We start from the raw sequence: 12,547 nt of genomic DNA, 5'->3' as shown, positions 1-12,547 counted from the left end.
TGGGGCACCTGGATGGCTCAGTCGGTTGAGTGTCCAACTTCTGTTTAGGTCATGATCTCAGGGTTTTCTGTTTGAGCCCCACCTGGGGCTCTGTGCTGACAGCTCAGAGCCTGGAGTCTGCTTTGGATTCCGTGTCTCCCTCTCTCTCTCTGTCCCTCTCTCACTCAACTCTTCCTCTCTCTCAAAAATAAACAAACATTAAAAAATTTTTTAATAAAAAAAAAAAAAAAAAAGAGAAGCGCCTGGGTGGCTCAGTCAGTTAAACCTCCGACTTCGGCTCAGGTCATGATCTTGTCGTGGTTTGTGAGTTGGAGCACTGTGCTGGGCTCTGTGCTGAGAGCTCAGAGCCTGGAACCTGCTTCAGATTCTGTGTCTCCCTCTCTCTCTGCTCCTCCCCTGCTCACTCTCTGTCTCTGTCTCTCAATAATAAATAAACGTTAAAAAAAACTAAAAAAAAAAAAAAAAAGTCACAATGGTGATGACAAAAAATAACACATTCACTTTCTAGTTTTTAATCAAAGTGGCTGAAGAAAAAAATAATGAAATATATGGTACATAGTGAACTGGTTAAAGAAACTTCATTTTAGTGCCCACTTTGCAAAATTTACTAACATAATTATTATCAAGTGTTTACTATGATTCAGATAAAACAAAGATTAAAACTGTTTCTATCCTAAAAAAAACTCACAAGATAAGATTAGGCAAATACAAATAACCATAACAAATAAAAATGTTGTAAATAACCTATAAGAAGTTTGCAGAACTGTTGTAAATCAAAGAAGAAAAGATTACAGTTTTGTTTGTTAGAGGAAGGATTAAACAAGATGACATTTCATCAGTCTTGAAGAAGGGGTAGAATTCCAATAGTCAAAGATAGGGTTGAGTTGTAATTGAGAACAGAAAAAAGAGGGAGGAGGTTGAGAGATAACATTTGTATGCTTACCTTATGATAGCTATACTAGTATTTTTTTTTAAATTTTCTTTTAGTGTTTATTCATTTTTTGAGAGAGGGGCACAGAGCATAAGTGGGAGAAGGGCAGAGAGAGAGAAAGATACAGAATCTGAAGCAAGCTCCAGGTTCTGAGCTGTCAGCACAGAGCCTGACGCGGGGCTCAAACTCACTAACCATGAGATCATGACTTGAGCCTAAGTTGAACGTTTAACTGACTAAGCCACCCAAACACCCCTTAGCTATACTGGTATTTTTACACATCAGCTTATGTAAATCACACAACCTTGGGAAATTGGCAGGATCTTTCCCATTTTGAGGACTGAAGAATTGGGTCAAAAAGATTAAGGAATTTGCCAAATATCACATGGCAGTGAGATTCTGTCTGGTTTCAAGGCTCACATAGTTTTCATTACTTAATATACTAGCAACATGAGTGAAAGTAAAGCCAGCAAGTTCAGGTCTATTCTTTGAACTATAAGCAGTCTAATTATCCTATCATGATTCAGAGTAAGAGAATCAGGGAATAAGTTTGAGAGGCAGGAAGCATGCAGGCCCTTACATGTGAAGCTTGTTAAGATCACATCAATAAATACCAAGTAGATATTCCCCAGAAACTGTGCTTTGTGGAGGGAGAATTACAATACTGCTGTCTGCAATTACAGAAATGTATACTCAGGGCTGCCTGGGTGGCTCAGCTGGTCAAGCGTCTGACTTCAGCTCGGGTCACGATCTCATGGTTTGTGAGTTTGAGCCCTGCATCAGTGTCTATTCTAACAATGCAGAGCCTGCTTTGGATTCTCTCTCTCTAGTCTCTCTCTGACCCTACCCCACTCATACCCTCTCTTTAAAAAAAAAAAAGAAAAGAAAAAAAGAAATGTATATTCAAACTTCAAAAGCAAGGAGGAGAAGAGAGCATGATTAACACTGACAATGGTCAATGAAGGAGGAAAGTGAAAAACATCCACAAAGGTTTTCCAAAATACTCCTTGGCAAGTGCACTACTAGGCAGTTAGACTATCTAAAACTAAAGCAAAAGTTGTAGATCTAAACACACAAAAGCATGTTTAGGACTGCTTGCATTTATGACTTTGAAGATTTCCTGCCCCCAAGCTAAAATTACTGTTTAGTTATACATCGTATTTAAAACAGAATAATCAAAGCAACTAGCCTGAGTGTAGCCCTGGTTTGCAGTAAGCAAACAGATACAGAGGCCATATTCAACCACTGGGGCTCATGTATCAAAAATGTGGGTGCTGAGGGGGCCAGTCTGGTGTGTACAATTTTTACAAACCCTCCTTTGCCTGGACCAAAGACAAAAAGGAAAATAACAAATGAATGAGCTAAACAATACCTTTCATGAAAATTATACAAATGGAAAAAATTATGATTGTAGCTTTTATGTAGTTAGCACATATGGGGGAAGGAGCAGAAGGAAAAAAATACTGTTTTAAATAAGACACACTTATGGGAACCTTAAATTCACATAGTATTAAAGTACACAAAGGAGTGGAACGAGCACCACCTTATCTGTGCCTCAAACAGCATTATCAGCTATTAATAGCCTCATCTTTCTTAAAGGTAAGGAAACCAAAGATCAGGGGTGAGGAATATATGCCTTGCAGTCACCAAGAAAGTAGCAGCTCTGATTCCAGGTCCAATACCCTTTGCTGTGGAAGTCAACAATATCAAATTAAGTGAGATCATGAGATCAATAACACTACTTGGTTATTTTTTAAGAAAAACCTTAATAGTGAACTAAATACAATAAAACATGAAATTAATACTTAATGTTTATTGTCATGAAAACATATCAGTCTTCAATTTTTCACTCTTAATACTTCTATAATAAAAAGAAAATACACACAGAAATAGTAAAGGGCTAATAAGACAGTAAAAGTATATGAGGCAGAGAAGATGAAATGAAAAGACAATAGTACATACTTTTGGTACCTCTTAATGATTATTGAAAAGACTAATTCTACTAATTATATGAATAGGAAAAGCAATATCCCTCAAAAACCATACAATACCTAGGAATAAACCTAACCAAAGTGGTAAAAGATCTGTACATTGAAAACTATGGAAAGCTTATAAAAGAAACTGAAAAGGACACAAAGAAATGGAAAAACATTCCATGGTCTTGGATCACAAGAATATTGTTAAAATGTCAAAACTACCCAAAGCAATCTACACATTCAATGCAATCCCTATCAAAGTAAAAACAGTATTGTTCACAGAGCTACAACAAACAATCCTAAAATTTGTATGGAACTACAAAAGACCCTGAATAGCCAAAGTAATTTTGAAAAAGAAAACCAAAGCAGGAAGCATCACAATCCCAGACTTTAACCTGTATTACAAAGCGGTAATCATTAAGACAGTATGGTGCTGGCACAAACACAGACACAGATAAATGGAATAGAATAGAGAGACCAGAAATGGACCCACAAATATACGGCCAACTAATCTTTGACAAAGCAGGAAAGAGTATCCAATGGAAAAAAACAGTGTCTTTAGCAAAAGATGCTGGGAGAACTGGACAGTGACATGCAGAAGAATGAAGCTGGACCACTTTCTTACACCATACACAAAAATAAATCAAAATGGATGATAGACCTGTGAGACAGGAAACCATCAAACTCCTAAAGGAGAAAACAGGCAAAAACCTCATTCAACATCGGCCACAGCAACTTCTTACTAGACATGTCTCCAGACGCAAGGGGAATACAAGCAAAAATGAACTACTGGGACCTCATTAAGACAAAAAGCTTCTGCACAACAAAGGAAACAATCAGCAAAACCAAAAGGCAACTGACAGAGAGGGAGAAGACATCTGCAAATGACATATCGTATAAAGGATTAGTATCCAAAATCTATAAAGAACTTACCAAACTCAACACCCAAAAAACCAAATAATCCAGTCAAGAAATGGGCAGAAGACATGAGTTGACACTTTGCTAAAGACATCCAGATGGCAAACAGACACATGAAAAGATGCTCAACATTACTTATCATCAGGGAAATACAAATCAAAACCACAGTGAGAAATCATTTCATACCTGTCAGAATGTCTAAAATTAACAACGCAGGAAACAACAGATGTTGGCAAGGAAGTGCAGAAAGGGGAACCCTCTCGCACTGTTGTTGGTGGGAACGCAAACTGGTGCAACCACGGTGGAAAATAGTGTAGAGGTTCCTTAAAAAATTAAAACTAGAACTACCCTAAGACCCAGCAATTGCACTACTTGGTATTTATCCAAAGGATACAAAAATGCTGACTTGAAGGGGCATATACTCCTCCATGTTTAGAGCGGTGCTATCAACTACAGCCAAATTATGGAAAGAGTCCAAATATCCATCCACTGATGAATGGATACACTGATGGACAAATATCCATCAACTGATGAATGGAATACTACTTGGCGATGAAAACAAATGAAATCTTGCCACATGCAACAATGTGAATGGGTCAGGAGGGTATTATGCTAAATGAAATAAGTCGGTCAGAGAAAGATTCATATGTTTTCACTCATATGCGAAATTTGAGAAACTTCAGAGATGAACATAGGGGAACGGAAGGGAAAATAAGATAAAAACAGAGAGGGAAGCAAACCATAAGAGACCCTTGAAAACAGAGAACTGAGGGTTGATGGGTAACGGGCATTAAGGAGGACACTCTTCAGGATGAGTACTGGGTGTCATATTTAAGAGATCAATCACTACCTGAAGCCAAGACTACATGTATGTACGTATGTTAACTAACTTGAGAATTAAAAAAAAAAATCCCTAAAAACAAAAGACTACTAGAAAAAGGTACAAAAAATACTATGACCATCACTTAAGTTAGGATATTTCCTTTTGCATTTTGGAGATGCAAGTGATGTATAATTTTAATACAAGAAATTTCCTTTTGCATTTTAGAGTGGTAAGTGATATACAATTTTCATACAAGAAACAATAATGAAACATAGATACTAGATAGATATACACATTTCTGGCTGTATACACTAACATGTTCAATCAGTGATATGGCAAGAAATAAAGGGGAAACATATTTTACTAAAGGAAACCCTTCAATCCCATGACCTTCAGTATCTAAAATGGAAAAAATGGTGTATTACCTGTTGGTAAACCCAGTGTAAAATATCTGTCCTGTCCAGGTTTGAACTGAATGATGCGATTACAGATGTATTTGGCTGCCCATTCACTAGCCAAGTCATAGTTATCAAGAATTACGAGCCTCATTATGGTGATGAACAGTTTCCAGGACACGTAGTTCTAACCTGAGAAAATTCCATTGTAGAACACTTTAAGTAATTTGCAGATATTCAAACAGAAATGTAATATACTAATGACTTTAAGAACATTACTTAAGAAAGACATGCGTATATATATATATATAAATACAATACGTACTTTTAAAATAGCAATAACAGCTGCTCTCTTTTGAACAGACATTGGTTCTGGGGAGTGGGCTAGGTAATTTAAATGCATACAACAATCTTCTAAAGTAAATATTTACAACACCCAGTTTTAGATGAGAAGAAGGGCTCACACAATGTAACTGAGGTCACATAGTTACTAAATGACAAAGAATTCATATCAAGGCAAATTTTAGTCTTTGTAAGATAGCATAGTACACTGTCCTGACAGATATTATATAAAGCAACATGAAACAAACCTAAAGGCAAACAAAGCAGTTCTCGTTTTTTAAAGGCAAGTTAATGTTAATAATGATTACTCAGCAACCTTTAGGTTACTTACTAAAATCCAGAACTTTCTCTGTAAATACCATAATAACCAAACATCTCTGTGTTAAATGTTTTTATAAAAATTATGCCTGCACTTCTTAAAAATTTCTTTCAATATAGAAAGGTACAAGAGGAAGAAAAAAATCAACCCAAATCCTAACTCAGAAATAAAAAACTATTATCATTACGCGTATAACATTCCAGATGTCTATTTAATGCACACATATAAATAGAATGTATAGAAATAATTTTTAATAATGAGATCATAATAGACATGCCATTTTTAATAAAAAGCATAACACTTCATTCTTTCTGAATTTAAACAAAAGAAAAAGTGAACTAAAACTGTTGATCTCTGAAGAAAAAAAATTCTTCATAAAAAGCAATTTTAGTTCTTTAAAAACAAAAAAGCAATTTTAGTTCCTTAAAAACAAAAAAGCAATTTTAGTTCCTTAGAGAGTACTCTAAGGTTAAGACAAAATGCTGCATAAATATTAAAGATTGAAGTCATTTAAAAACTATGATTCCACTTCAGACAATGTAGACTGACCTACTACCATGAGAGATATGAAAATTGTACTCTTACACTTCCTCACAACCCCTGATTTCTGTAAAATGTATTATTTTTACATTGACAAGATTTGTAATATGTACACTGTGTTCTATAATCATAGTTTCCAGAATTTAATTCTTAGTTTCATATTTAAATGGATCTGTCACCCACACCAATCCTTTTACAAATGGCTTCAGCAATCCTGAGTTCCCATACACTTTCCATACGATAATAAATCAAATTCCTGAAATTAATGGGAATAGTAGGTGAATATACAATATACAATTCATATGAAAATACAATTCATATGAATATACAACTCATATACAGTGAATATATGAAATCTGAATGAAATTCTTGAGAACAAAATAATTCAGAATTCTGGAATAGTAACAAGAAATTATGATCACTATGGTATAGAATTCTGGCACAGTAACAAGAGACAAATAGCATTTACAGACAATAATGTACATAGTAAGTCATAAATTCACTTCAACAAATGGACGCTGCCTGTATTTAAATTCATTAATGATCTAATGCTAGAAACAATTTCAAAGTTACACCAAGAATCAGAAATATTTTCTGGCCATAAGGAGGTATACTTACTTCTAACAAGTATGACCATCAAGAGATACACTTACTTCTAATAATATTCAGCATACTCATTATTCATAAAAAGGAAAAAAAAACTGTAAGGTACGGAGGGAGGGCATTAGAGCTTTCCAAGTGTTTTCTGTCTTCTGGGAATACGATCTCTTTTTCTCAGTTCAACATACTTGTGAGGGCCTATTAAATGCCAACCACCAAGTTCTGTAGTCACAAAAATGATTTAGATATGGGCCCTATTATTAAAGGGCTTAGGATCACTGAATAGTCTCTGAGATAGAAATTATCATCCTCTTTTCTCAGATACAGAAAACTGCAACTCAGAAATTTATTGCTTAAGTTATAAAGCTATTAATGGTAGAGGGTCTTTCTGACGGAAAGATCCATGCTCCAGATGTGCTATGTAAGAATCACTTAGGATGCTCCTTAAAGATCTAGATTTCCCAGGCTCCTCTCCCTGGACACAGTGTTTCAACAGATGTGAAATGAGATCAAGGGAATCTGCACTTTTAGAAATCTCACAGGTTGATTATTAAAATCAGGCTAAATTTCAAAAAAAACACCACAGGAATCGACCTCATTAAAAGAAGTTCTTAAGTCTCTTAGATCGGGTACAGGCAAGTTTTGTTTGTTTTAAACTCCTCAGACAGCTCCGAGTTCATTACAAAAGTCTCAAATAAAACCTCCCAAGCGGAGGAAATCAGAATGCTTTTGCCACATTAATGCAGATTAAAAAATGTGTTTTTGCCAGTTTTTTGACAATCCTCATCAATCCAAACTGCTGTGGCTCTGGGCAATTCTCCGACATCAAATCCAGATAACACGCAAAAAATGACAAGGCACCCCCCTCCATTCCCTCATTTTCCTCTGGTGCTGATTCATTCTGAATGTGCATTAACTTGGAGACTGGGCAGCTGAATACAAATCTCAGAACTTCAGAGCTGGATGGGAACTTCCACACGACTTAGGCTGCAGTTAGTCTAGAATCTACACTAGCATCTAAATTTACAAAATCCCTGCTCTGTGCTTGTTTCCTACAACCTGACCTGAAAAGGTCGCTTAAGTGCAGGACGCGGAAGCCGCATCCCTGATGGGGGAGAAGCAGCAGAGAAGGCTGAGGTCCATGCCCGGAAGGCCAGGGCTGCAAACCCACCTCAACTGCATGGCTGCTGGGCCCTATCTGTCCGCAAACTATAAGGAATACAAATGAGGATGGCTGTTACTGATTTTTAACAAGTGTCAGGAGAAAGCCGCCAGAGAAACAAAGATAGGAAGCCCCTCCCGGAGGCCCAATTTCGGAGTGCACCAACAGCCTCGGCCCACCCTCCGCCCCGCCTCAACGCTCCCGGGACCCCAATCAGCCGGGCCGCGCGTCCCCGTCTCGGCACAAATCCCACTCGGGGGAGCAACGACCCACCCGCCCCCCCCCCCGCCCCGACTCCCCTTCTTGCCCCCCCCCCCCCGCCCCGACTCACCTGTCTGCCCACCCACCCGCACTTCCGACGTTGGAACAGCGGAAACAACCAACACCCAGCAACCCTGAGCGACCCCAGCCGGCTAGAGTAGCGCGAAGCCCAAAGACCCGGATGTAACCCAAGGCGCTGAAGGAACGGCAGCGCAGCTTGAGGGTGCTGCGCATGCGCGTGCCTCTAGTTCTCTAGGGATGAGCTGTGCTGAGGTCCTGACAAATTCCGTGAGGCAGGAGCCCCATCCTACTTGGGACTCTCCGGTTCCTGGGCCATCACCTTGCCGCTATTCTTTTTATCAACTCTCAGAGGTTGAATTGAGGTAGATTCTTTGGGTTTATGAAACTTAGTATGTAGGGCTGCAGTGCTCATACATAAGCATTACTTAAGTTGTCGCTTATAATGGCAATATGAATTCATCCCTAAGCTATTGAATGTTTACTGTGCACGCACAGCTAAGAGCCTTTTATCAATAAGCTCATCAAAGTTAAGTTTGTTACATGTTGCAGAAAAGCGAAGCGTATACCTTGGGAAGCCTTGGAGTGGCTCAATAGGAATAAGCTGTAGGACACTGTAGGGCAGAATTCTTCCTCTACCCTTCACAGTCTTTCAGCTAGCTGGCTTAAGAATTCAATTTTTGTGACAAAGAATAACAGGAGGAAAAATAAAAGTTTTATTACCCATGCACAGAAATTGGGACCCAAAGAAATGACCAAGTCAGGCAGTTTTTATACATTTTAGACAAACACAATAAAATTGTCAGGAATTTACAGAATAAGGAAAACAGGTGTTTGGGAGCTTACTAAGGGGCTGAGGTAGTAGATTGGTCAAAATGTAACAAGAATTATTTCTGCAGCTTTCTCTACTTTAAAATCCCTATCTTTGGGGATAAAGGTGTCTTTTTATTTCTTAGTACAGGGAGGAGTATGGCAGAGTGGTTTCCTGCTTTGGGGGTGATACACGAGGGTCTCAGTATCCTTGCACTAGATTTTTCCCCAAGTAGCTTCAATTCAAAATAATTAATATACCACTGTGGTACATTTCCAGGCGGCTTGTCCTGGGCTCCTACAAGACTGTAATAGGATATGGACTTGTGCTGAATCATTCTAAGAGGGGTAGAGGAAGTGGAATCAGCTATGAACTGGGTATCATAGATCTTTGTTCAGGATGGGGAATGATGGAAGCACGGATAGGGAAGTTGTTGTTAAGACAGCAATCACTCAAAAGAAGGTTGGGTGGCCTTATTAATGTCCCGTTAGAAACACTGTTTAGGTGCTGTTAGGAATAATACAATCTGACTACAATCATGGGGTGACAGGTAGACTCAAGGTAGTGTTTCCTTGGACATGACAAAATTAGGATAAATGAATTGTCCGTAAACTACTTATCTGAAGTTCTGCACATGGGTTGTTAATCCAGCCTGTTTCTCAGAGTCAAATGATGCCCCCTTGCTTAAATTCTTTAGGTGAGAGTGGGTGTTGCATTCTCAATGGTATCAGGAAACTGATTTTCCTGAACTGATCAGAAGACAAGATTTCTTAGTACTAGAGCCTTGAGTTTGTTTTACAGAAGCAAATTTTGACACCTTCCCAGTACTCTACTTGTCATCTAACAAAATCTATTGTACATCTATTGTGGTCAAAAAGACCTTCAATTAATAAAAAAGAGCTTTTCAGGGAGTATTATTAGAACATAGAAAGATATTTGTGTAATGTATTCTTTCCCAATGGTTTTACTTCTTTATGTGTTTCTGACACTAGAAAAATAAGTTCTGTCTCTAAGTACTGACTATGATTAATGTGCTTTATTTGTCCTATATCATATCCTGTCTTCCTTTTCTCTCAAGTTGGTGTTTCTTACCTCTTGCAACCCATATGCCATTCTCTTTGTACCAAGATCAAAGCAAGAAGTTACTTTCATTAAAAGAAAAGTACCTAATACTAAATGGAAAATTACTTATGACAAGGGCAGGGACGTTTGAATTATTTATTTGTCCATTCAATAAATACTTGCCAACCCCCTATTATGTGCCAGACACCAACATGAGTAAAACAGACCACAGTCCTTGCTGTAAACTAAGTCTTGTGGGAATATAGAAATCACCCAGTAAATCCTAAAAAGGCCAAGTATTCTTGGTCATGAGACTATAATTAAGGTATTCCTTTATGTGTGGGGATGACCTGGGCATAGAAAGGATCTGTGTCTTCTCCAAATAAAGCCCCAACATAAAGGTCCCCTGAACCAAGGCTTTGGATGAAGAGTTTAGAAGAAAAATTTTAATAGGCTGTCACCCAAGGAAAGTGACAGATTTACAGTAGTATAGGAGCATTACAGTAGAGGTGGCTATGTAAGTGACAGGAAAATGTGCCTGATGACAACACTGGTCTACTACAGGGCACTGAGAAAAGCATCAGGCAACAGTCATACCTGTAATCCTGAGTAACTGATGTATAGCTGAGGTTAGCTGACATAGAGCCTGAAGTGGTATTTTAGTTAACATGGATCATGCCAATGGAGACCAACGGACAAAAAATGTTTCAGCAGGTATCAATCGGGATATATACTAAGAGACTAAAAATACACAGGTAGAGATGACTATCATTTTAGTGGATAGCAGAGAAGAGAAAATGACACCAGTTACATATGCCTCCATGGATGTAAACACCAGTGATCTCTCTACCTTAGATGCCATCCTGTATCAAAGGTAGGGATGAGGGATACTCAGAAAGGACAACATTTATATTTGAAATGACTAAGTAAATACTAAGACAATTTAGTGAACCTGAAAATAATTAAGTTTCCTGTTGTCATGAGAATGGGGCTTGAGGGAAAGCTTTAAGTAAAAGTTTTATTAAAGACATAGGTTACATAGATATATTAAAAGTCATACTGGCATATTGGAATTTACAGCTTATGAGATTTCTGTATGCTACAGGATGTTTTAGTAGGGTATACCATGATCAAATTTGTATGTAAAACAAAAATTGTCCTATATGCCTGTAAAATATAGGTTGAAATTGGGTCAGGAGTAGATCAGGGTAAGCTGGATTTTTTTCAGAAAGAGAATACAGAGGAGGACTTTTTAAGCCCAGGAAATAGCTTGTACAAGGTATGCATACAGAAATGGAAAAAGGATGCATAGGGAATTCTGAACGACTTCATTAACTAGCAGAAATTGAATCTGGAGAGAGAGATGGAGATGAAATGAAGTACCTTGTAGACTATGCATAGGACTTAGACTTTATACTGTAGTCAGTGGGGAGCCATGTAAACTTTATGAATGCGGTAAGAGACTAACAGATTGTGTTTTAGGAAGAGGTAGAATGGCAAGGACTGTATTGTAGAAACAAAGATTCAGACATAGAAAGATTAGGCTCATTTTGTATTTTACCTGCCCCAGCTCTAGTATCAGGCATTTCACTAAGGCTGATAGTTTTTATTATTTTTTTTAAATCAAGAATGGACATTAGGTTTTTACCAAATACTCCCTGTATCTATTGAAACAATGGTGTGGTTTTCCATTTTAGTCTGTTGATGAATCATAGTGATTGATTTTTGAATGTTAAATATACCTTGCATTGCTGAGACAAACCTGGCTTGGGCATGGTTTTTCTTGGTCATGGTCTTTCAACCAGAAGCTACTAAACACTTGGCTGTGAAGTTTTTGACAAATGCTCTTTCCCCCCAGGACTAGCTGTAGCCCTAGAGGGGAATTCTGAGTTTGACAAGATACAGACAGGACTTTCAGTGGCTTTTTTCAAGGCATGTCCAGTATTTCCACAGTAAGCATCTTTTCCATAGGCATGCCCACACATTTTCACTGCATAACTAATAATTGCAGTGAATTGGCCATAAGGAAATTTTTCCATAAAAGATAAAAAAAAAAAAAAAGAACTGGTTGACAGTTTGGTTTCATCAACTGGTTGAAGTTTGGTTTCATTTCATTTCTCTATTAGCACACTACTCCCATTTTTGTATGATAAAAATCTGAACCCTTATAATGATCTGTATAGTAGAACAGAGTGTCGATCTCACTTTTTTTTTTTTTTACTGTTTATTTATTTTTGAGAGAGAGAGAGCCTGAAATGGGGCTCGATTTCACAAATCGTGAGATAATGACCTGAGGCAAAATCAAGAGTTAGATGCTTAACTGACCACATCACCCAGGCACCCTGTGAACTCACATTTTCCATAGACCTTTGCAACACCCATTAATGGA

At 37.8% G+C, this 12,547-nt stretch overlaps 1 protein-coding gene across 2 annotated transcripts in view; it reads right to left on the bottom strand.

Moving 5' to 3' along the window:
- Positions 1-8,478, bottom strand: part of GNPDA2 (glucosamine-6-phosphate deaminase 2) — a 30,197-nt gene extending 21,719 nt beyond the window's left edge. The window contains exons 1-2 of one of the 2 annotated variants that reach the window (XM_027056317.2): positions 8,338-8,478; positions 5,074-5,235 (exon numbers count right to left, since the gene is read on the bottom strand). In XM_027056317.2, coding sequence (XP_026912118.1) covers positions 5,074-5,197 — 124 coding nt within the window. In that variant the 5' untranslated portion in view covers positions 5,198-5,235; positions 8,338-8,478. The remainder of the gene's footprint in view (positions 1-5,073; positions 5,236-8,337) is intronic. The other variant, XM_053217410.1, reaches the window with a different exon arrangement.
- Between the last annotated feature and the right edge of the window lie 4,069 nt (positions 8,479-12,547).

This window comes from Acinonyx jubatus, chromosome B1 (assembly GCF_027475565.1).
Source record: "Acinonyx jubatus isolate Ajub_Pintada_27869175 chromosome B1, VMU_Ajub_asm_v1.0, whole genome shotgun sequence".
Classification (NCBI taxonomy): Eukaryota; Metazoa; Chordata; class Mammalia; order Carnivora; family Felidae; genus Acinonyx; species Acinonyx jubatus.
The sequence above is the reverse complement of the archived record's forward strand: the minus strand, read 5'-3'. Positions and strand labels throughout refer to the sequence as shown.